At 41.9% G+C, this 26,675-nt stretch overlaps 1 protein-coding gene across 2 annotated transcripts in view; it reads right to left on the reverse strand.

The window, feature by feature from the left end:
* Positions 1 to 2,143: 2,143 nt before the first annotated feature.
* FBXO34 (F-box protein 34) overlaps positions 2,144 to 26,675 on the reverse strand; it is an 86,615-nt gene continuing 62,083 nt past the window's right edge. For both annotated transcript variants that reach the window (XM_021701455.1, XM_044917980.1), the window contains exon 2: positions 2,144 to 5,380. In XM_021701455.1, coding sequence (XP_021557130.1) covers positions 3,232 to 5,370 — 2,139 coding nt within the window. In that variant the 5' untranslated portion in view covers positions 5,371 to 5,380 and the 3' untranslated portion in view covers positions 2,144 to 3,231. The remainder of the gene's footprint in view (positions 5,381 to 26,675) is intronic.

The raw sequence follows: 26,675 nt of genomic DNA on the forward strand, positions 1-26,675 counted from the left end.
CAGGGCCACCAGAACGTGCCAGCACCCCTCACAATAAGATGGTCACTAGCAGCATGTACTGTGTGTGAGGCACCGCGGGGATGGCATGACCATCCCCAGCTTGGTCAAGCTGCTCTCTCTGAAGCTAGAGTAGTGGGGGGGGCACGATCGATCCATAAAATGGGAGAGTGGCAGGAGATGTAGATGGCAGCCAAATGAGGAGGGTGGGACAGGCCAGGGTGGTCCCCAAGGAGGTACCCCAAGCACAGAGCTAGCAGTATGCTCAGGCAGCGTACGCCGTCAGTCTTGAATGGTCCTTTCACATGGCCATTTTAATGCCAGAGTCATTTTGAGAAAGCCTGAAAACAAATTTTTTCTCTTTGCCCCTTTCCCATTTCCAATTCACCCCTGCCTTGGCTATCTGGTGTCCTCCGCTGAAGAGGGGACAAAGCCAGACTGCCCCGGAGACGGGGGTAGAGGGCTCTCTGACTCCCAGATTTCTCTGACTTTTTTCTAACGGTGGGAGAGGAAAACTAGGCCGGGCGCATCAAAGCCTCCGAACAAAAGCCGAAGGTGGAAGTCGTCTTTATTTGGGTCCCCATGGCTGGGAGGAGGCTAGGGTCCTGGTGTCCACACGGCTAGGCCCTCTCTGAGGAGCCCACAGTCCTACAGCAGCACAGCAAAGCAGGGACCGCAGGGGCCGCCGCCGTGCTGCCAGAATTCGGCAGCTTGGCACTAGGGGGCTCTGACGCACAGCACCTTTCCCCTCAGCGGAAAGCTACACCCGTCTCAATCAGGAGCAGGGGCAGGGGGCCCTCTGAGGCCACCTGCTAAAATCCTCCATCATTCACACAGCACTGGGAACAGGGCCCGGCCACAATGTTCAAAAGGGGTCAGTGACTTCCAAGGCCCCCGAGAATCACATGCCAAGACGGGGTTGGGGCATTCTTACCTTGTCCTCTGCTCTCAGCCCGAGTCATGACTTTGTGTCCCATGCAAAACCCAGATCCGGAATGGCTGACTTGGGAAAACCAACCAAAACGATTGTTTATCCTGTGCGTCCACCTGGGCAAACATAGAACCAACAGCTAGTGACGACGACAGCTAGGTTTGCCGGGCACTTACCACACGCCCAGCTGTACTCTAAATCCTGTGTGCGCAGATCGGCTTGAATCCTAAATCCTGAGCCATGACAAAGCTATCAGGAAGGCATGCGGAGACCGCCAGTCTAGCAAACCGCAGGGGAGAAGGGCGAGCACTGGAAACCTCAGCCCAGGGCGCTTGAACTGAAAAGCATTTCCAACATACCTCCGCTGCGCGAGCCATGAGAAAGGGCACAGATACCACGAAGGAAAGGTAAGCTCTTCTCAGCCTCTCCTCGTCCGTGTCACAGGCTCCGGCCTAGTGCGGTCAGAGGTATCCTTATCGTTGCTGACAGGAACAGACTTATTCGGCATTGAGAGACACTTCCCAGTTTTAGTACCCTGCCTTTTCAGGGAGGAAGGAGCAGCTTGCCTCCGGCTAAGGGGCAGGAGAGCCCAAGGCAGATTCCAGGGTGGAGGCCGCTCCCTGGCCACCAGCACCTCGCCACAGGTGACCCTGGCTCCACCTGGCTCCTGTCCTATCCCACTCTGCCTGGCTGACCTAGCCGAAGCCTACGCAACCTCTACCTCTACACTCCTTCAGGGCCATCCCGGCCTGCACTCGTCACCTCCCTGCAACATTCATCACGCTCCTCCACAGCGTGAAGCGGACGGGCTTTGGTGGGTACCTGATTTCAAACTGACCTAGCTGCTAGGGCCTTCACAGCAGCTTTTTGGGACCCAACACCTTCCAGCCCCACCCAGCACTACAGGACCACAGACCTGAGTATTTCCTCACCGACTTAACGATTACTAGACAAGCTGTGACACAGGCCTCCAACAGGGGATGTAGCAGTTATGGGAAGACGACAAATTCAAAATAAGCATGAAGTGTTGCAAAAATGTTAGCTCATAATGTTAACTGAAGATGGTCTTTTTTCCGTGGCAGAAAAACAATTTTCTCTCTCCCAACCCCTAACAACTCAAAAAATTTTTTAAATTCTTATGATTCAATTCACAACATAATCCTCCATTATTAACCTCAAAAAAGGAAGAAAAAGCGTCAGCAATGCAGGTCCCATTTAAGATGCATGTTTTTATTGAAGTTAAAAAAAAAAAAAATTTGTAACCAGACAGAAAGAGTAAAGTAGACAAGAATGTTATAATCTGACTATATAATATCTTCTCATTCTTGGAGGATCACTAAAATATAACAAAGGATTGTTCTCTATGCTAATTATAAGGTTGTCCAGTTAAATCATTATTTGGTATCTTCAACAGGTTAACCTCTTAACTATTTAGAGTTTCTTCTCAGAAACATTCATATATTATACAGGAAACATTCATAGTTTATTTGGGAAACATTCATATTTTATACAGGATGTACAAATTTAAGACGAGACGATTTAAAAAAAAAAAAACAAAAAACCACACAATTGTAGCCGCAACACCATCCTAGCTGCATTGTGGGGATTATGTTCAGTCTGTTGTCCACTATATACAACTGGATTTAATAGTGTTATTTACAGAGGGGCCAAAAGCACTCATCTAAGGTAAAGGCGCTCGGGTTTAATGTGCACTTTCATAGCCCTATGAAAACACAACCATTATATACACTGTAAACACCACAGGGCATGAAATCCATCTCCAACCACAAACTTCAATCGCACAGATCAAGCATACAAGGGCTAAGGTAAGGTGCCTGACTTTTCCTTTGTAAGCATACTTTTCATCCAAAGAGTGCTGCTCTTCTTTCCACAGGACACTATTCACTTATTTCAAATATGGTGCCAGTGCTTAAAACATTTCTGGAACCCCTTTTTGGGGACTGCCTGCATAGTCTGCGATGAACTCTTCTGAACGTCCTGGATGGTGGCAAGTCTTTGTCCTTTGAGGATGGATTTGATTTGGGAGAACAGGCATATTCACAGCCAAGTGAATCAAACTGTGGGATACCACCCTGGGCCAAATGGGAGGCGCCACTCTAAAGCAACGAGACCAATTTCCTTGTATAGCTCATAAAGCAAGAGTTTAAAAAAAAAAAAAAAATGCCTGAGCAATGGCAATCCTGATGGAGTAAGTACAGATTCTCCTAGAGTGCGGGCTCAGAGAGGCAACCTTCACTTGAATGGTAGATCTAGGTGGTGGCTTTGTCGCCTCTCACACAGATTTAGTATTCCTCTTCAGTTTCAGTCCCCTTTGCTTTCTTATGGATTGCCCGATTGAAGGTGTGGCAAGCAGGGACCCAGTGATTGTCATGAAGCCCCAGCTTACAGCCGGGGAAGCCCTTCTGAGACCGGTGGCAGCACATCCAGTACCCTGGCCCGTAGGGCAATGCCTGGCAATAGGGCTTGGGGTGCCACCGGCACAGGGACACATCCCCTTTCACATATTTCTTCTTGCACTGCTTGCAAGGGTCCTCTCTGTATCGTGGATCTCGCACCCAGCGGGAATCTGCCGGCCTGATGTTGTAGTATTCAATGATAAACTTGAAATAGCAGCAGGTACATTTGAGAGCCACTAAGCTCTTGGTGGGAAGTAACCTGAAGATTTTCACCATGAGGTGGTGGGGCAGAAACGCCATGTACTGCTGAGGCTCCAAAAGCTGCTGGATTTTAAACCTGGTCTCCAGAAAGTCATGAGACACTTGCTTCTTCCAACCGGCTGTCTCCAGCACCGGTAATGTACTTTCCACCGGAGATGCTGGCAGGACGAAGGCATCAGCGGGAACCCTTTCTTCCTCCGATGCACTGTCACCCTCCGCAGCATCGTGAAGCCGGCCGGCCTCAGCAGTCCCCCTTGTGCTTTCACTCAACTGCGAACAGTCTGACTGGTGCTGACCAGGTGGCAAAAAAAACAACATCCCCGGAAGTGGGTCTTCGCAGGGCTCTGAACGAGAAGGCTGGCCTTGCTCTACCTTGGACACAGTGATACTAATGCACAAAGATCCCCTTCTTCTCTGATCAGGACTCTGGCTAGTAAGCGGCGCGAGCTCTCTACTCATACAATCAACAGCATCGGCGGGCAATTCAATGGCTTGAGAGCAGGCGTGAGGAGGAAAAGGCGAGCCGGCAAGTTCCTCTGTCATTTCCACATCATATCTATCGCCATTTTTCATAGCAGTGTGCTGATCTGGCTCAAATTTTGCACTGTCCGTGAGGAAATTCACACTTGCTGGCAATGGGGGACAGCCCCGAGGAGCACTGTCCCAGGCCTCATTTCCCTTAGGAGAACAACGGTCAGCTCTTGAGGGGCCACAGTCCACAGATACAGACCCCACAGGATTCACCTGAGTGTCTGGTGCCTCCAAGGCGCCTTTGTTTGTTTTGCCTTCATTAGCCTGAGTGCCATTTGCAAGCAACACCCGGCCCACATTCCGACGGAAGCTGTTATTCCTCGAGAGGCTCCCAGGCTCACGCTGGCTCTGCCGCTTCAGGCACTCAGACTCCAGCCTGGCTACCATGTCAAGGACACGGACTGGCTCACTCTGTGGTTCCCCAACCTCAGGATTTCCTCTTTCCGTGGATTCTTCACAAGCTCCGGGAGCAGAAAAGGGCTCGGAGGCTGGGAGCACACCTCGGGACTGCCCAGGAATCCTCACCACGGCAGGTGAGTTAGTGCAGTTTTTCGTGCAAGTAGCTAGCAGGGCACTGGCTCTCTGCTCAAGGAAGGCGACCATCTGTATGACCGACAGAGGCCTCCCGGCATAGATGCCGTCGCCACTGTCACTCACATAATGCACAGAACAGTGCTCGATGCCACACGCAAAGGGCTCAGGCTGGTGGCACCTGCTGTTGACTTCCCTCATCCTTTCTAACTGTATTTTGGCTTTTTTAAGATCCCCTGATTTTTTCCTTCTTTTAGTAGCTCTCCCATCAATATCCCAGGAGCTTTTTATTTTCATAGATCCTATCCTATTGCTACACTGGTGGGCTGCAAAGAATGCAATTTTCTCCTTGGTATTTCCTGGCTTCACAACAGCCCAGATATCAAGCGGCCCTTCCCCTTCTTCACCCTGGTGGATTGTTGCAGATGGTGCATTCTTCTTGGTTTTAACATTCAAGCTGCTCTCTATGGGACTCTTCCCACTCATGCTGCACAGAACATTTGGAGAAAGAATCCCAAAAGGCTTTCGAGATGATGCTTTACCAAGAGAGGGTGAAGGAAAGACACTTGGTTTCACGTAGCCAGCTTTGCATTTCTCATCATCTATAGCTTCTTGGTGGCTCATAGGAGTTCTCAGAGTTTCCTTGCTGATTTCCAGAGGTCGCACTTTCTTCTGGAGTTTCCAATATGGCTTTAGGTGCATAACAGAGGCTCTACAGGAAAGAAATACATATTTGATTAAAATAGTACTTTTGTTTTTAGAAAAGTTAACATATAATCTTCTGACCGTTCTAGCAAGTAATAGAAATATTTTGTCAGTTCATTAAATCTTTACCATACCAACTCTCATTTCAGCTAGTTTTTAATGTACAGATCAAGAATCACAAGAGCAGGGCGCCTGGGTGGCTCAGTCGTTAAGCGTCTGCCTTCGGCTCAGGTCATGATCCCGGGGTCCTGGGATCAAGCCCCACATCGGGCTCCCTCCTCGGGGGGAAGCCTGTTTCTCCCTCTCCCCCTCCCACTGCTTGTGTTCCTGCTCTCGCTGTCTCGGTCTCTGTCAAATAAATAAATAAAATCTTTAAAAAAAAAAAAAAATAGAATCACAAGAGCAAAACAACCACTTTCCGTGGTGTATAGGCCAGAAAATAAATTGGTAAATTTGAAGCTGAACAGACAGTGAATTTCAGAAACTGACATTAGTTAACATTCTACACATAAAATTAGTCCTTTAAATGTTAAAAATAACTTACTGAAAACCTCCAAATACAAGGTGAACTGGCCAGAATCCCTAGTAGACTGACCCTATTTCTAAGTCATCATGGCTAGCATTTTATTGGCTGCAAACAGTCTATCAAAACGTCGTACTGCTTTCTGTGCTATTCTCTTACTGTTGAATATTTTAGATGTTTATACTTTTTCACCTGTTTGCTTATGTACTGTGCCCATCTACTAGTCTTGATTTTTTTTTAAGATTTTATATATTTATTTGAGAGAGCAAGAGATCACGCGCACATGCGTAAGCAGGGGGAAGGGCGGGGGGGAGAATTTCAAGCAGACTCACGCTGAGTGGGGAGCCTGACACAGGATTCGATCTCATGACCCTGAGATCATGACCTGAGCTGAAATCCAGAGTCGGACGTTTAACCAGCTGAGCCACCCAGCTAGGCGCCTCTAGTCTTGATTTTCTAAATCATCTATTTGTTTAAGCTCTTAACTGTCAAATTTCCTCCAAATACCTTAAATCAAATACAGAACTGTTCCATAATCCTTAAGTCTAAAAACCATTTGGCACTAGTTCAGAAAAACAATGCCCTGTTTTGTTCCCTGACCAAGGCTGGAGGAGATGGGAGCCATCTTAGAAATTAGAAAGATGATTACATGCGATTGCACACATTTACATGTGTGTTTTAGTCCTTGCTGTATCATTAATTAGCTAGAGTTGGTGAGTTTAACTTGGACAAGTCACTTCCTCTCTGGGTCTGACTTGAAATGTTGACTGAGGAGTTGGAATACTAAATTATCTAATGATCTAATCAATTTTTACAGTAAAATAGCCATTGTTAGCAGAACACTGTGCACTGAGAAAAGTGTTTTGTAGGGATGCCTGGTCTCCTACAAAATAAACCTACAGACAAAAATAAACATCTGCAATCAGAGGTTGGTGGCAAGAGCCCCCACAAGTCTAGCAAGTAATAGAAACATTTCCCTACTCTCACTCATGGGGACACCAGTCTAGGACATACATATTCGGCAACTCAGCATATTCCTTTATCATTCACCTTATAGCATTTAGTGATTGCCTGCAACGTGTCAGGCTCTACGATAATTGCTTTCAAATATTAATTTTAATTGTCAAGGATGAAAGTGATCATCCAGGACAAGTTTGTTCACCTTTCAACTCTTACTTCCTTGAGTCTGGGCTTAGCTAAAAGAAGAAACAGGAATATGAATATTTTCTAGCTAGGTGACGAGAAATCTTGCATTTAAGACAAAGTATCTTTTCAAAGATATCCCTGAAATAGATCAGATTGGTTTGTTGATGATCTTTGGTAACTTCTATCCTAAATCTGCAATGTTCCCCCCTTTCCTGCACTATATCATTTTTAATAGTTTTCTATCATTTATATAGTCTTACAAAAAGACCCACCGAGACTTCTTCAAGAATAAGATGAATATATATGAATAAAATAGATGAATGAATAAAAAGAGACAATCTAGTGCTCTCTGTGTCAACGATTTTCTGGTTTTTCATATTCCCTTCAACCATTCTTGAAGTGAAATCAAAGAAATGAAAAATTCAATAAGTTCTCACATAATGATCTCATTACAGAATGTCTATGAATAAATTTAAACTTCAGCAATGTGTGTGCCATTCTGCATTGCACAATATGTTCTCTTCGCCTTCTTCCCCCACACATTATTTTAGGTGCTATTATTGATAGGCAGGGGCATTAAGAAGAAACTAATGTAATTATGGAAGGCTTTTGTTTGCACTTATTAACCTGTGAAGTCAGCTCAACTGACACATTGATAGTGGACAGGGTTTTAGCAGGATTAAAATAAGAGATGATCCTAGGGAACAGAAGTGAGGGAAGGTACAACTGGGAAGGAGAAAAGCCAGTGAGGTCATTTGATGCAAACAGGGTGACTGCTGGAGGTTAGGGGACAAGTCTGTGGGACCCCTGAAGGAAGCACAACGATTAGGCATGGGTTCTTGTCCCCCACTTAATTAAAGGTTGGCCAGGATATCAACCTCCCTCCTTCCTTTGCTGGGCTTGAAGGTCCTGAGGCAGAAAACAGAAAAGTGTTGGCAAGACTTAGAGTGCTAAGTGAGAAACTGGAAATCTGAGTTTGGGTTGAAATCAGTGGTAGACCACGAGGATATGATGCAGGGCACCAGGGGCATCTGCCACAAAACCTGTAAGATAGCAACTTTACATCTCTAACAGATTACACCAGATGGTGGGGCTTTGCCCACCCCCACCACACCCCCATAAACACAGACAGGCACTGTGGAAAGCTCCAGCCAGGTTTCCATGGTTGCCAATCTCTTCATCACAATTGTACTTTAAAGTGCACCATAATAAAGTCCTGCTTTCTTGCAATTAAATAAAATGATGGGCTCTAGCACCTACCTACACATGAATGTTCCTTAGACAATCAGAAATATCCTTGTAAAAAATTAAGATCCCTGGGCCCAGTGAATCAGAATTTCTGGGATTGGATCCAGAATTTCTGCTGTTTTTAACCTTTAGATTTAAGTTGGATGGGATTTAAGGTCATGTGTTAGATCTGCTGTAAGAATGCCAGTGGGGTTCTGGATTTGGGCTGAGGGGTGAGGTGGAGCTGCCCAACAGAAAGCCCTGCAGGTGGTCCAGACCCAAGCATCTACTCTAACAGCTGGTTAAAGACCCATTTTCTTACTTGTTTTTTTCTCTTTAAAGCACAGAAAAAGTCAATGGCCCCTTTATGGCCAAATTTCCTCTTTAACTCCAACTCCTCAGTTTGACACTGCTTTTTCCCAGCTATCTTTTCTTCTTCCCCAGCCTTAAACGTCCATGTTCCTCAGTTTCTTCTTTTTCTAGACCATTATTACTCAGGCTACATAGGCAAGTGCTGTCTTGTAGTTCTAACAACCATATACTGATGACTCTCCAGTGGTGTGTTCTCCCAAACTTCATATCCTATTGCCTGCCTCACAGACATAGCTGGATGTCAGAATCTCAAGAATCAACACAACTAGTTAATGAAAGCATCAAGCAGACCTAGCCAATCAAGCCAGAAAGTTGGGTCACTTAAAGATTCCTCCTCCCTGACCCATATCCAATCACTAGGTCACTAAAATGCTCCCTCTTCTTCATTTCTGGCTCCAATGCCCTAGTTTAAGCAGCCATCTTATCTCTGCTACATGATCGTTACCCTTAAGAAAGCCTAACCTCTTTATCAATGGCATGCAAAGTGGAGCCCACCCAGACAACCTATCAGCTTCATTCCTGCTTTGCCCTACTCTACTCTACTTCACACTTCGGGAGCTTATGCACAGAACCACTAACTATAGGACCCAGTAGTAGATGAAGGCCAATCATAGCACTTAAGATGCAAATTTTAAAGCAACCAGAACCATAAAACTAACACAACAGCTTCAACACTGTTTTCATACTACCACCCATTTCCTACTATCTATTTATTGTCAGAAATTTACTGAACACTCTGGGCTGGATATTACTGGTGCAATCATGAGTAAGACAGTCGCTGCCCTTAAGGAGACAGAAAAGTCAATAAGCAATTACAACAGAATGTGATGTGTGTTTATAAAGAGAATATGGGTGCTGGGAGAGCCCATGCAAGGAGGTGGGGGAGGACAACACACGGAAGGAAGGGGTGTAGGAAGGGACGAGAGGGAACCACCAGCACCAAGCTTAGTCTTGAGGGTATAGACATAAGTCAGAGAATCCCTGATTTTCTAAACTAAGCCCTAAAGGAAGATACACAAAGTCCTAAGAGGTTCAAAAGTAAATGATGCTTTTAGGAAACTGAGGTAAGTGAGAAACAGTCTGGCTAAGGTGCTATGAGCAGAGAGACAATAAGTAAATGTATTAATAAGCAACAACAGACAGGAACTTTAGCTGCTGATTTTAAGTGGAGGTTGAGGGAGAGGTGTCAAGGATGGGTCCTCAGCTTATGGCTTCAGCAACTGGATTAGGAGTGGTACCTTTTAGTGAGATAGTGAAAAGGGTGGCTAAACAGATTTGGAGCAGGGGAAGAGAGGTAAGTTTGGTTTTAAAAAGTGTTGCCTGACAGGTATCTAGTAGGCAGACTGACACAGGTCTGGCCAAGAAAAATTGAAGGAGATCCCTGGTGACCCCACTATAAGAACTACAGTGGGTGAGCAGGGCAGAGCCAGAAGTAATGGTGAAGGAGTGACTGGAAGGTGATAAAGTGAACCTTAGCAACCCATTCACAAAGCATGGCTGTGAAGGAGAAAGTCTTCGTATGTACCTGTCACCTTAATCCTTTCCAGGAATAAGGTGAGATATAACAATGAATCAATTAAAACTTGGACAACTTTCCTCCACTGAAGGCCAAAATTGTTTTCAAATAATTCCACTATGCCTTTTAGACTCCTTAACTTCTGTTTTCAGCTTTAAAAAGCTGGGAAGAACTCTCACCTTTAAACAAAGTATACAATCCCAAAATGGAGCCATGGAAGAGAATTTAACTTGGCTTAGAAAAAAAAAGTGCTCAGATAAATCCCAAAGTTGAAAGAATCATACTAATTTTGGTCTATGGGGGGATAAACCTGATCAATGACAATGGCAACACGGGGTCAGAATAGGAGAAAGGATGAGATTTCTCCTAGTGCTAATAATAGGCTTAGTGCTAACAGGAAGCCTAAAAATCAAAAGCAGATGCCTGTTTTCTAACTTGTCACTCTTAGTCGATAGCCTTGCCTATCAAAACAGGTTAGAAGATAAGTTATTTCCTGTTTCTTTCTGCTTCATTAAAGGTACAGGAATGCACTCCAAAAAAGAGTCCACTTTTATTAGAATAGTAAGGGGAATGCCTGGGTGGCTCAGTCCATTAAGCGTTTGGTTCAGGTCATGATCTCAGGGTTGTGAGATTGAGCCCCATGTCACGCTCCATGCTCAGCAGAGTCTGCTTGAGATTCTCTCCCTTTCCTTCTCCCTCCCCCTCTGCCCCTCTCTCCATGCACCCACATTCTCTCTCTCCCTCTCAAATAAATAAAATCTTAAAAAAAAAAAAAAAAGAATACTAAGAGCCACTCTTCCTTTACAAAAGGCCAGAGGAGGGGCGCCTGGCTGACTCAGTCGGTAGAGCATACAATTCTTGATCTCAGGGTCGTGAGTTCAAGCCCCACATTACGCGTGGAGCCTACTTAAAAAGGCCAGAGGAATTAAAACAGACTAGTCCTTGAAGACCATTCCCATGATACCTTTAGAGGGGATAAAAGTATACAGTAAATAAATTCAGTTTCTTTAAAAATGTAAAAGCTTCCAGAGAGGGGCACCTGGGTGGCTCAGACAGTTAAGCATCTGCCTTTGGCTCAGGTCATGATCTCCAGGTCCTAGGACAGAGCCCTAGGATCAAACCCAGGATCCAGCCCCACATCTGGCTCCCTGCTCAGCAGGGAGTCTGCTTCTCCTCTCCCTCTGCTTCGCCCCCTGCTCCTACTCTCTCTCAAATGAATAGTCTTAAAAAAAAAAAAAAAAAGCTTCAGAGAACATCTTAAAACCAATTTCTTTTTATGATTAGCAACTCCAGCAGAATACTGCATGTATACATAATGAAATCTTTGTTTTTGCAAATGAAGCAATAAAGCTATTATAATGACTTTTGAAGCCCCACAGCTAGATAGTGGTAGAATTAGGTTAAGAGTCTCCTGGATCTATTTTCCTTGCTACAAAACAAACAAAAAATATAAAAAACCTAGGTCCAATTATGGCACAAATAAAATTAAATAATCCTGAAAACATCTATTCAAAGAGCTTTTTATCTTTCAAATTAGGTCAGTTTTTCTTCAGTGACACATAAAACCTCTACACAGAACTGTGATGAATTAAAGCAGACATACCATATCACATAAGAAGCCATATAATCTAAAAGCATGTAGAAACTACTTCCATGGCTGTTAAAGTAGAAAAAGTGCCAAGACCAGGAGGATGGGAATACAGGTGGAGACAAAAGAAAGGACTTCCGTTCATAAGCCTCTAAACACTGACAGAATGCATCCAACTCCCACTGAGTGCCTTAACAACAACAACAACAAAAACCTGAACTAAACTGGAAAAGACAGTGATTCTCAAACTGAGCTCCAAGCTCCAAAATATTGGGGGGGGGGGGGGGGAGGGGGGGGCTAACATTCTGGAGGGAGGGAGTTCACTCCTTTTTTTCAAAGAACATTCTCTAAAGCCATTTCGTGGGACCTTTGACCTTTGCCTCGGGAGGGCTGGATGGTTAATAGTGCACAATTTAATGGAAAAATTCTTTACTGTCTGTTAAAAGATACTGAGTAATACAGAGATTAGCCTTTGGAAGCACATGCATAGTTTTCCAGAACTCACTGCTCACAGCTTTCATCATTCTCAGAAGTCACAATAATTCCCCCCACCCTTGGAAGCCAGTTGAATTTCTGATGGAGTTTCCTTACAATAGGGTGGCTGGGGGTGCCTGGGTGGCTCAGTTGGTTAAGCGACTATCTTCGGCTCAGATCATGATCCCGGAGTCCTGGGATCGAGTCCCACATCGGGCTTCCAGCTCAGTGGGAAGTCTGCTTCTCCCTCTGACCCTCTCCCCTCTCATGCTGTTTATCTCTCTCTCTCTCAAATAAATAAATAAAATCTTTATGATAGGGTGGCTGGGCAGGGGGTAGCCAGACCCTCCCCATGCTGTCTGGGGCTCCGGGGTAGGAGCAGAAACAAAGTTTAAGGCTGAGATTGCCACTATGTCCTGCATGCAACAACCTGGAAAATCATGTTAATCAAGAAAACAAAAATCCCTCTAAACTCTGATACTGCACTAAAAAAAAAAAAAATCAAATGAACAAAAAATAAAATGCCTAAGCCACAGCTCTAAGGATGATGGACCTTTGTCCATTCCACAATGTTGTTGCGGTCATCAGGAGTCCTCGATCAACCCTGGACGCAGTCATCACCTGGGGTCACGAGGGAACAGGACCTCTTGCCAGGTCTCCCCACCCCTGCTTGGTGTGGGCTCCAGTGATGTCCCTGGGGAGGGGCTGAAGCACTCAGTGAGAAGGAGTGGGAAATACAGAACATACATGCTTCATGGTTGTCCAATATAGGATATGTATCATGATTAAAGACCAAACAAAGCTAACTTCCCAAAGGGGTGCCTGGGTGGCTCAGTCAGTTAAGTGGCTGCCTTCAGCTCAGGTCATGATCTCAGGGTCCTGGATGGATTATTAACAAGTTGGGAAGGGTAGCCACCACTTTGCTCTTCTATTGTGATCACAATAGAAGCAACATCTAACAGTTTTACAAAATTTATTGCAAAATACTGAATTAGTGATCAGTTTACACGGATCCTCCTCTCCCCCTTTTCTTGGAGTCGGGAGAAAGAGGGAGAGGAAGCTAGAGAAAAGAACACTTGCTCAGGCTATTCGGATTTATTAAGCAACTGTTGCGGATAGAGACAAACTGGAAGTATTATGTTTTTGTTAAACTTACCATGTTTACATTAATCCAGTCAACAGTTTACAAAGTTATTTCCTATTGTTCCTCTGACATAATGCCAAACACCTAATTCTGGAATATCACAATTCATTGTTACCTGAACCGATGGGAAATCTACAATTTGGTAGCTCCCACTAGAATGAACATCAAAATCCAATGAAACCCAATAAAAAGTTTAGTCCCCCCAAAATCATTGATATATACTGAAAAGTACACTGAGCATTACCAAGAAAATTTCACCTCCACAGATTTTCAGATATTTAGCTTTCCTGTTAAAACCCTTATTTTTCCTATTCTCATATTTCTTAAAGAAAACAAAGGAAAAGAAAATCTCTACCCTCCCACATAGCAAAATCTTATTCCTTGAGTGACCTGATGCTTTTATTTTACTTTGAAACCAGTCATTCTTCCATATATACATTTTATATAAATTTTAACACATTTTTAAGGTAATACTTTCTTTGAAAGTAATGTAGTACTTTCAAAGAACTGATCAGAGCTTTAACATGCTTTGACCAAATATAACTTGGACATAAAGATGTCATTTCTCCTAGGAAATAAATGTTAAAGATTCTAAGGCCAGCCACAAACACAGTTCAAAAATCCATTAGGTGCCAAATAACATTTGATATGAAAAATCAAAGAGGACAGCACAAAATTTGGGGGTATATGCAACACCACGCCACAAATCGGCCAACAGACATAGACCCCGTGTTGGGCCTTGATCTTGAGCAAAGTACCATAACAGCCAGCTGGGCACACGCTAGCCCATTATGGGTAATGAATTAAAAAATGGCTTATCCCAGGCGCCTGGGTGGCTCAGTCGTTAAGCGTCTGCCTTCGGCTCCGGTCATGATCCCAGGGTCCTGGGATCGAGTCCCACATCGGGTTCCCTGCTTGTGGGAAGCCTGCTTCCCCCTCTCCCCCTGCTTGTATTCCTGCTCTCGCTATCTCTCTGTCAAATAAATAAATAAAATCTTTAAAAAAAAAATGGCTTTATCCCTCAGGATAGAAAAAAAGGGGCAAAAAAGTAAAAATTCAGGGTAACAAGTATTAATTCATCAAGCAAAACTGTTTGCGGTAACAATGCAGACAAAAGATCTGGCAAGTGAAGACTTCTGTCAGCAGTCATGGATCGGGAGGGGAGGGGCGGGGGAATTACTTCAGAAACAGGACCTAGGGCATTTACCAAAGAAATAAAGCCCAAGCCACAGTCCTGGGCCCAGCTGTTTAGTAATTACTCTTCTTTCTAGCACATTCCCCTAGGATCCGTTGACCCAACAATGAAGTAGCAGTCTATGCACTGGCTGTTCAAAGTACACTTTGTTAAGAATTACCACTTGCAAAGAAATGAGGCTTATGGTCAAAAGAAAACTGAAAAAGTTGCTGTTCTAGGGCCTGTTTTTTGAACTTACCAAAGCCAAGTTAAATCCTGGTGTTAAAAATGAGTATTCCCAAGGAGTAAATGTGAGAAATCTACACTATACTACACACACACACACCCCACAAACACACATGCACAAATCATCAGGCACCAAGGAGCCCAAACGGTCTTATTATTGGACAAAAATCACATACTGGGGTTTATATACTTGTCTTAAATCTCATATAAAACTATTCCTTGAGTACACTAGAGGGTCTGTCTTCATCTTTATATTCTCATGGCCATCCAATTCTGCAGAATTTGACTAAGCCTAGAATTGCTAAAGCCAAAGAGGAAAGATGATGGATTACAAACAAGGTACATAGAACTCTCAATTACAGGGTACACTTTGGGCCTTCAGGACCAGCTTTACATAAATCCAGAATCTGACAAGTCGAGGGTTAAAAGAGCTCTTGTAAGTCCTATCCTCTGAAATTCCTGGAAGTATGTATTTACTTAACATGCCTGTAATCATATTATACATAAAATGTTGTACTTTTCATCACAAGTATTTTCCATGTTATTACATGGTCTTGAAACCCATCAACTGTAAATGTGTAAGTGCCAGAATTTAATAAACTATTCCGTCCAACCCTGGAGGTTATAATGTAAACTTCATGGATGCACTCTTACGCACAGAAGATTCCCAGAAGTGGAATTCCTAAGTCAGAGTGTCAGTATTTTTATGACTGGGTATACCTTGCCCAACCACTCTCCAAAGGGTAGAGCTAATTTACACTGCCACTACCAAGAAAATCATGCCAATTTTGTGGGCAAAAGTTTTGTTGTTTAAAGTGAAAGGAAGGGGCGCCTGAGTGGCTCAGTCGTTAAGCGTCTGCCTTCGGCTCAGGTCATGATCCTGGGGTCCTGGGATCGAGCCCCGCATCGGACTCCCTGCTCTGCGGGAAGCCTGCTTCTCCCTCTCCCACTCCCCTTGCTTGTGTTTCCTCTCTCGCTGTTTCTCTCTCTGTCAAATAAATAAATAAAATCTTTAAAAAAAAAAAAATAAAGTGAAAGGAAGAAAGCAATGTAGACCTAGAGATAAAAGATACAAATAAGTGAGATGAGAATAATGTTTTCACTTCTAGAATAATAATAGCTCTAACAGCTCTAAAATGTTTACTATGTGCCACTGTTCAAAGCTCACAATCCCCCTAAAAATCTAAGAAGTGCATACTCTTATCATCTCTAATTGTAGATGAAAAAACTAAAGCAGAGGGAGGTTAAGAAACTTGCCGCAGCAAGCACATCAAGGAGTCTGGATGTTCAGTCAGGAGTCAAAGGCTATGCTCTTACCCACCACATTATGAAACGAGGAGGAGAGCAAATGAGGAACACATGGATGGGGTACTCCATCAGCAAGCTTATCCTCAATGTCATAAATGGAGACTGAGAAGTCTAACTGTGAGAGGAAAAAGAATTTGGGTTATGGGTTCGGTTTTGGATGTCTGAATCTGATAACCTACTTAAAATCTATTCGTTTATTAAAATATTTAACTTCCCTTTAAATGTTAGACTATACCTTGGGGCTTCAGCATGAAAAAAACTGACAGAATTCCTGACCTCCTGGTAAACTTGAGAAACATACATGGATCCTTTTCATTAATTTGCAAATTTAAAAATTTGCAGAATAAAGGCAGGCATCACTATGAGCACTCAAATTTCATTTTTGGCCAAGAGAAACTTCAAAAAGTGAATGCAAATAGGATAGTCTGGAACAGAGGCCTGAGTCCAGATGATATTATCAGAGAATAAGGCTGGGTTGGAATGACTGTATAGAAAACACACAGGAGAATACACACAGACTCTACTCTGGTACTGATTTATAATAGACTTATTTATAAAAATTAGTTCCAAGGGCACCTGGGTGGCTCAGTCGTTAAGCATCTGCCTTTGGCTCAGGTTGTGATCCTGGGATCAAGCCCCGCCATCAGGCTCCCTGCTCAGCGGGAGGCCTGCTTCTCCCTCTCCCACTCCCCCTGCTGTATTCCCGGTCTTGCTGTGTCTCTGTCAAATAAATAAATAAAATCTTAAGAAAAAAAAATTAGTTCCAAAGAATGAAAAATGGTAGAGAATAGAAGAGATGACATTAAAATATAACCATAGGCAAATGGGAAACTATAAAATGATCAAGAATAAGGCCAATATGAATAGGAATATTAATATCTACTATATTTGTATTTCATAGATCCTACCATCTCTTTCCAGTAGTAGATTATGTGAAGCTATACACAACACTTCATCATTGCCCTAAAAATGCATTGGGGCAAAGAGGAAAAAGTAACCTTGCTACACTTATTGACACTCAACTACTACCTCATCATGAGTGTGTCAGTTTGCTTGAGCTGTGATACAAAATACCACAGGCTGCATGGCTTAAACAACAGAAAAGTTACTTTTCATAGTTCTGGAGGCTAAAAGTCCAAGATCAAGGTGACAGTGTGTTCTGGGTTCTTTTTCCCCAAGGCCTTTCTCCTCGGCTTGTAGATGGCTGGCTGCCTTTTTCACTGTGTCCTCAGTCTTTCCTCTGGGTACACGTGCCTTTCGTGTCTTTCTCTTGTGTTCAAAATTCCTCTTTCTTCTAAAGACACCAGTTAGATTAGATTAGGGCCCAACCTGTCTACCTTCTTTTAACTTAATCACTTAAAAAAAAAGTAGGCTCCACACGCAGCTCCACATGCACCTGAACTCACAACCCCGAGATCAAGACCTGAGCTGAGATCAAGAATCAGACATTTAACCGACTGAGCCACCTAGGTGCCCCCTTAAATCACCTCTTTAAAAACCCTCTCTCCTGGAGTACCTGGGTGGCTCAGTCAGTTAAGCTTCTGCCTTCATTCAGCTCAGGACATGATCCCAGGGTCCTGGGATCAAACCCTGCATTGCATCAGGGTTCCCTGCTTGGTGGGGAGCCTGCTTCTCCTTCTGCCCCTCCCCCTGCTCATGCTTTTTTTCTCTCTCTCTCTCAAATAAGATTTAAAAAAAAAAACAAACCCATAAATAAATAAATAAATAATAAAAGCCCTCTCCCCAAATTCAGTCACATTCCTAGGTACTGGGGATTAGCACTTCAACATGTGAAAAGGTGCACAGCACCTTGCAATTCAGCCTGTAACAATGGGGTAAATGTAAGAAACTCAGGGGTTAAGGCTTGATGTTTTAAGATCACATAAAAGAAAAATAACAAACTATACTGATCAGATCTCCATACAATCCAAGTTTTTTAAGAGAACACTTCAAATCATTCAAGAACTCACTGCTCCAAAAATTAACACCCGGACAATCATCTTTCTGCAATATATGTCTGGAAGGGAAAAAATGTTACCACTCCTATTAATCTCATTTGTACAAAATACAGTAGTTATTACTCTTTTTTGCAGGCACTATAAGCCCTTTAAAATTCTGATGAAAGCAAATGGATCCTCCCAGAGGAAAGGGCACATATCCACAGTCTGGCATGATTGCTGTTTCAGGAGATTCACAAACCACCTCCCTAAAGCTCAGCAGGGTCCACGGACTCAAGTTAAAGAGCACTGACCTAAAAGACCATTTATTATTTAAATTAAAAACTAAGTCTGGGGCGCCTAGGTGGCTCAGCTGGTTAAGCATCTGCCTTTGGCTCAGGTCCTGATCTTAGGGTCCTGGGATTGAGCCTCCTGTCGGGCTCTCTGCTCAGTGGGGAGTCGGCTTCTCCCTCTCCCTCTGCCTGCCACTCCCCCTGCTTGTGCTCTCTCTCTCACCCTCTTTTTTCTCTCTCTCAAATAAACTAAGTCTATCCAAAAATGGACCAAAATACTTGAAACTGAGATTATCTTGAAAAATACAGGATAGACAGTAACCATGTTTATATTTAACTACTTACCAAAGGACTGAAAATAACTAATGATCAATCAAATAATATCAAAATAAATTTTAATCCTATTAGCCAACACTACAGGTAGGCAGAAGGGAGAAGAAAGAAACATTACTTCAGAAAAATTAATTTAAAAAACCTATTGCAACTCAGCACAAAATCTTAAAATAAAAAAGAAAATAACAATAGGTAGCAATCACTAGCAAGTTTCTTGTTTATTGAAAGAAGATCCATTATTTTCTACATCCCAAACTCAAAGTCAAAGATAACTTCATGTTGTGAAATTTCAAAACCTGGCTTGTCTTCTACTCTCTCTGGGCAAAGGTACTCTGACTTCCCTCAGACAGCAGCTTTGGATATGTTCAGACAATTGAGCAAAAGAGAAACTTATGTAGAATTAACTATTCCACCTGGGGAAATAATTTTATTTAATTATTTTACTAAGATGTAAACTCCCAAGGACAGGGACCCCTGTCTGCCTGATTTACCACTGTTGCCTCTGGAGCCTCAAAAATTGTTTGTTGAATTTGAATGGATGCTGTATTCTAGAGGAGACGGCCTGAATCTGGAAAATGGGGTGAGAATTTAACATCCATCTCTACTGTACAAGCACCTCAACGGGATCACTATAGCTTTGTGTTGGATTCAACATGGTATTAGTGGCAAGATGGAGCCCCAGAAAACAAAACTGCTATCCATTAAAGAGATTTATTGTACTATTATTTTCTAAAGAGATACCCAAAAAATAACTTGCTGAAGCTCCAGCTGGCAAACTGCTGAAAAACTTAAATTTTATTTCCTGGTCTATTACTTTAGTTTCCCTTCTATGTCCATTTACTTGATCAAAAGCCCAAGTTCATCTATAAAGTGAGCTCACAAAATCCCCCAAGGAAAAGTTAAAATCAAGTTTATTCCACTGTAGATGTATCTGAAGAATAAATTCAACAACTTCTTAGCTCTGGGTAGTAAGAGATAAGTCAGCTCACCTCAAGAGCACTGAGCTTGAGCAAGATCTGAAGAGAATAAAGAAGAAAGGCAGTAAAATGTATGAGGGGAAGAAGTTAATTATCCGGTCACTTTCTGATTTATTGAAGAAAACCTCTTCTATTAACCTCGCCAGATATTCTTATGAGCTTCATTGACCTGGCAAAACTACTAGGCCTTCGACTACTTTCTAGTCCAGGAGCTTTAGATGCTTGCTTTAAATGAAATACCAATGAAGTGACTGGTTTTTTTCTAAACAAATTCTTCCCAGAAACAAAAATATTGTCATATTATAAATATTAATAGAGCACTATTTGAAAGGTCCTCAAAGACACCAAGTGGGCCCTAGACCCTTTGATAACACTCAAATGTAAAATGTAACCATTATGAAATGAGAAAACTGATCTACAATTATATAAAAGAAAACTGCACAATTCAAAAACCAAGATCTTTAATGAGTAATACCAAAGTTAACTGTACTAACCAGACATATTTTAGACTTTATTGCTCCTGATTCCAAATCAAGCCTAGAAATGATTTTTAGAAAATTAAGCACTTGGGGCGCCTGGGTGGCTCAGTCGGTTAAGCGACTGCCTTCGGCTCAGGTCATGATCCTGGAGTCCCAGGATCGAGTCCCGCATCAGGCTCCCTGCTCAGCGAGGAGCCTGCTTCTCCCTCTGACCCTCCCTCCTCTCATGTACTCTCTCTCTCTCTCTCATTCTCGCTCTCTCAAATAAATAAATAAATCTTTAAAAAAAAAAAAAAAAAAAAAAGAAAATTAAGCACTTAAGCTCATTGAAAAGAAAAACTTACACAAGCAGGTAAGACTTTAAAACAGCCATTTATAGTATTAGACAGTAGGGAAGTACACACTAACTAGAATGCATATTTATCCCTCATAATTATCTCTAGCTGGGAAAAACTACCAGTGAGCAATGTAAGACAACTTCCTAACTAGATGAAACACATGGGTCTGAAGTCATTCTGCGGTAGTCAGACACCCAATATAGTATATTGCATATATCAACACCAAATCATGTACTGTATTTTAATCACTGCTACAAAGTCAGGAAAAATACTAAATCAAAATAAATACACTTAAAGCCATTAATGCCTTAAATTAAAATTTTATTTCCTCATAGGTTTTGATTCAAAATAAATGGAAGGAATGACAGAAACATATGTTACCATTTTCCAACTTTTACTGAATTAATGGATCTAGGCATTGATTATCAGTAGCTGTTAACATCACAAACCCGGGACACAGCACATGCTCCTGATGGAGGAAAAGAAGACATTAAAAAAAAAAAAAAAATTCTAATGTGGTCCCTTAGAGTCAGCTACCAATTTATAGGAAACACAGGAGACACAAATATGTTAAAAATCTGAGGGATACAAAACAGTAAAACCTAGACTACAGGAAAACAGAACAAAATAAGGCTGGTTTATTCAGGCAAATTCCGAGTTAGAAAGACTGAAAGATTTTGGGGGGTGGGGGAACTCTATGCATTAAAAGAAGTTAACAAGGGGCACCTGGCTAACTCAGTCAGTAGAACATGCAACTCTTGATCTCGGGGTCATGAGTTCAAGCCCTGTGTTGGGTGTGGAGCCTACAAAAACAAAAACAAAAAAAACCACAAAACAAAACAAAACAAACCTGCTAAAGAAACTTAAGAAACCAACTAAATACTTGGATGCTGAGCCAAATAGACATATTATAAAAATTAATATGTATGTGTGTATGTATGTTTTTTTAAGTCTTCATCTCTTAGATATACATCTTAAAATCTTTTTAGATAAAGTGATAGGATAGTTGAGATTTCCTTCAAAACAATATGGGAGAGAAGAAATGGCTGTGAGTATAGACCAAACAAGACTGGTCATGAGATGATAATTGTAGAAGTTGGGTATAGCTAAGTGCAGGTTTATGACTCTACTATTTCTGTATTTTTGTACATAACTGAGTTTTCCCATAATTACTGGTTTTTAAAAAGGATAAATAATTGTAAGCATTTGGAAAAATATGGATGAATGAGCCTAGAAATGTTCATTATGCACAAATAGGGTGAAGCTGCATAGAGTCCGATTTGGAGGAAACTGTGGAGTTCCTTCAGTGGTTCCTGGGTGAAACAGCTCCACAGGACTCATTTTAAATCCCTCTCCACTAAGCCCCACGTTATCTGATGTATCACTCCTTCCTGGTTCAGACACGGGCCAATATAAATTCTACTCCACACCAGTTACTGAAAACTGAACAGGAAATAAATCAGAAAGCAACAAAAAAGATAAAAAAAAAAAAAAAAAAAAGCAAAGAGTCAAATTAAAAAGGACTGAAAGACAACAATGATCAAGACCAATCAATCCCCCCTAAAAAAGACCAATCAATCCATTTCTTCTTTTTTTAAAGATTTTATTTATTTATTTGACAGAGAGAGACACAAGCAGGGGGAGTGGGAGAGGGAGAAGCAGGCTTCCCGTGGAGCAGGGAGTCTATGAGGAGCTCAATCCCAGGACCATGGGATCATGACCTGAGCTGAAGGCAGACACTTAACGACTGAGCCACCCAGGCGCCCCATCCATTTCTTATTTAAACAGACACAGCTTTCAATTCCCTCATTCTCATTCTGTAACCTAAAGGAGCAGTCTAATACCCAAATCAGCCTTATGTAGAAATGCACTTGGCTTCCATAACTTTAAATATAATTTAAACATTTCGATAAATGCATAGGAAATTTTATATATCTCATTATAAATTCTTTTATAACAATACACCCCATTACATTCACCCATGGGGAAGGGGAAAATGATAGTATTAAAATATTATTAATAATGTAGCCACTGATATTTACTAAGCATGTATGTGCATTAATTTCATCTTCAGGACAACTCTATGAGATACATACAATTATGATTATTATTATCTATTCCCATTTCACAAATGTGGAAACTGATCAATTAAAGTATAATGAATTTTTTTTTTTTCCCTTAAAGATTTCATTTATTTATCTGACAGACAGATAGAGAACACAAGCAGGCAGAGGGAGAGGGAGAAGCAGGCTCCCCGCAGAGCAGGGAGCCCGATGCGGGACTCGATCCCAGGACTCTGGGATCATGACCTGAGCCGAAGGCAGCCGCTTAACCAACTGAGCCACGTATAATGAATATTTTTAAATAATCAGTTATACAAGCAATTCATCTTAGAGTATTAGGGGATGAATCATTTTTTAAAATGTGCTTTATAGGGGCGCCTGGGTGGCTCAGATGGTTAAGTATCTGCCTTCCACTCAGGTAATGACCTCCAGGTCCTGGGATCAAGCCCCATGTTAGGCCCCCAACTCATCCAGGAGTCTGCTTCTCCCTCTCCCTCTGCCTCTCCCCCTGTTTGTGCTTTCTCTCTCTCAAATGAATAAAATCTTTAAAAAATAAAATGTGCCTTATAACATTTTAAAGCTGTGTGATATAAAAATTAACAGTAAGAAGTCAAATGATTTGCCCAAAGTCACCAAATTAGCTGTACAGAGCTTCCTAATTACGAGTATAGTATATTTATGACGGTATTTCCTAAATCCTCAAATCCCAGTGGTTCTCCATTCTTTAAAAGGAAAATTAAGCCACAGACCAAAGTCATTTTGAGCTCATTTTAATAGAAATGTTTCTTTTGCCCAGGAAATGATCAAAGACTAAAAGATTAACTGAACATACACAAATCCAAGCTGAACAAAAAGCCAAAAGGAAAGCATTGCATACCATCAACTCCTTTAGGGCAGGGTCCCTGTGTGGTATTTTATACATTACCCCCATGGGATCAAGCACAGAACAATTTACATGAAAAGTAAGCCCTGGGAACTGTTCTACAACAGCATCCTGGTAGCCCAAATCTCCATCAATCTGGCCTCCAAATAAAGGGGGAAATAATGCCTAGGAAACTCCTTTGACTCAAAACACCTACCCTTCACTGTCATGCAATCTACTAATGGATCCACCAAACTTGCTGGGTGGGACACCCAGTTTGACAAGGCAATCCCTGCCCTGCTCCAGAGACAATTTCATAAACTCAGTCCTCCAAATCCTACTTCCCCCAAGAAAAAACTGTACTACCCCATGACTTAATTTCTCTACAAAGCCTCAATATCTTCTGTTATCAAAGGTTGATAACTTAGCAGTGGTTCCCCATCTTTTTTAATTCTGGACACTTCAGAATCTGAGAAAAAGTCAAAGTTCTCTGCCCAAGAAAAAAGGCCAGAGCACACAAACAATTCTGCACAGAATTTTGGGATATCTCAGGGTTTCTAATTAACAGCTCCTGCCTTAGTTCTTCCTGGTATTTTTCCTTCACCTTCACAGTGGCCATTTGTCCTTTTTTCCACCATCTTTTTCATTCTTTACCCACTAGAACTACTGAAACTGCTCACCCCGCTGGGCCCCTCCCTGCCCAGGTCTCATCCACTGCCCCACCCTCACCCATCAATGTTATGGAATGGCTACTATATGCCTCCCTTGGGACACTTAACCATTGTCTATCTTGTCTTCCTCTCCCCTACTATACTATAAACTGAAAGGTATGAGTAATCACACTCCTTTCTGTAGCTCTCACAGAGCATGCAGCACAGTGCCTTGTACTTGGCAAGCGTTCATTAGACTGAATCAATGTCAAACCTAAGGATTTAAAAGAAACCAGCCAATAAGCAACAATCTTTTAAATGGAACATATGAATAATCAATACTTGGGGAGCCCAGGAAGTTGATGCAATTAAGCAACTCCACCCACCATTTCCTGACCTAGTGCACTGCGAGCTCAGAGATGGAAGGTGGATGAGGTGGAGACACAGAGGATACCCTCCAGGTCATGGTCACTTTTCTGCAAAGCAAAAAGTAGTTTGGCTTGAGTAGCAGCTTTTTTCCAGCACCCTAGTTACCTAAAACATTCCTATGCAATGTCAGATTTTAAAGAAAATCCTACTCACCAGCAATGTGCATAACTTCCACAAAAGGTTTCTAACAATACTGTCAGTTTCACTAGAGTAAAAACAACTTTCATGTTGCTAATAACCTGTAGGACAGAACAATCTAGATTAAGCAGGCATTCAGCTATGAGTTAGGCAACCTCCCTCTCATTTTCAAAGCCCCAAACCACATCCTTTAAATACTAAAATACACATACACTAAGTCCCAACAAGAAACACTGTAAAGTCTCCCCATGATTCTTTACTATATTAAACACAGCTGTCTAGGGTCATGTTTACAAAGATCTAAAAAAAATGCCAAACCAACTTCAGTGCTAAAATATTTCTGATAAACAGACTCTTACACACCCAAACTAGAAAGAAAAGGACACCAAGAAATTTAAAAATACTTTCATCTTTAAGGGCACTAAAAACATAAACTATGTCCTATTATCATGTTTTGGTTATTCTGGTGTAACAGCTATACATACATTAATTTTAAAGCCACAATGTGTCATTAACTACTTCAACAGAAAATCCTAACTTCCCTGGTTTTAAATTAATTATAAAGTATGCAGAATTCACACCCAGAACCTTTAGGCACTTCAATTACCAACAAACCAAACCACAAAGAAGAACCTGATACCTAAGATCAGATTTCACTGCTGGGTTAATAGGTGGAAAAAACTATACATACCAAACAGCAAAGCCAAATATAGTAAGAACTAGAAATGATACAAAACTTTTCCCCCAAATTTCTAGTAATAAGCCCATTCCTCTCTTTCCTACTGCCAATCTTATAGAAACAGACTATTAGTACAAATAACTAATCATAATTCACAAACTTGGAATTTGTGACTCAAGGGTCTAACTCTTCTTCCTTGTCAGCCTCAAAGCAGGATTCTATTCCCTAGGCAAGATGGTCTTACAAGCTAACAAACAGTAGCCCACTGGAAAAAGAAAACAAGTATCTTCCCTAAACATACCAGCACCTGAGCTAGAAGGAATGTTTTGTATCTGTTCCTCAGATCATTTGCATCTTGGGTCCTTTGTACCAGCTGCTCCTTCTTTCCTTTCTCCCCGGTCTCTGTGTGCCTATCCCACTATGGTCCTCCTATCACCACAAACCTATAACCTTCAATGTTTTTGTATTGCAGTCTGTAACCACTGTGCGGAAAAGAAGATAAAAGCTCAGAAACTGAAACTTGCGCTTCCTCTCGGCTGGAACTGCCATCTTCCAGTAATTCGCCAAAATGACCAACACAAAGGGAAAGAGGAGAGGTACCCGCTATATGTTCTCTAGGCCTTTTAGAAAACATGGGAGTTGTTCCTTTGGCCACATACATGCAAATCTATAAGAAAGGTGATATTGTGGACATCAAGGGAATGGGCACTGTTCAAAAAGGAATGCCCCACAAATGTTACCATGGCAAAACTGGAAGAGTCTACAATGTTACTCAGCATGCTGTTGGCATTGTTGTAAACAAACAAGGGCAAGATTCTTGCCAAGAGAATTAATGTACGCATTGAGCATATTAAACACTCAAAAGAGCCGAGATAGCTTCCTGAAGCATGTGAAGGAAAATGATCAGAAAAAGAAGGAAGCCAAAGAGAAAGGTACTTGGGTTCAACTGAAAGCGCCAGCCTGCCCCACCCAGAGAAGTGCACTTTGTGAGAACCAATGAAAAGGAGCCCGAACTGCTGGAACCCATTCCCTATGAATTCATGCCATGATAAATGTAAAGAAAATAAAAGACCTAAGACTGTTAAAAAACAAAACAAAACAAAACAAAAAACTGAAACTTGCTCAAAATCAAGTAGTGATGTAGCCATAACTTCAAAGGTCAACATATTCTGATATGCTACAAACCCAAAACACTACATTTTAAGTTATAAAAGATTCAAATAAAGAGGTACACCAAGTTCTCCCTATGAAAACACTGTAATATGTCTTATTTCAGGAACTGACACTCAGTCCCATCTAATTTTAAACATTTCCCTCCAACTTTTAGAAAGCAAAGTAAAAGACAATCTGAGAAAGAACTTTGTATCCAAAAAGCCTTCTACAGTCATTAGCAGAGAACTAAACAT

Source organism: Neomonachus schauinslandi, chromosome 9 (assembly GCF_002201575.2).
Source record: "Neomonachus schauinslandi chromosome 9, ASM220157v2, whole genome shotgun sequence".
In the NCBI taxonomy this organism is placed as follows: domain Eukaryota; kingdom Metazoa; phylum Chordata; class Mammalia; order Carnivora; family Phocidae; genus Neomonachus; species Neomonachus schauinslandi.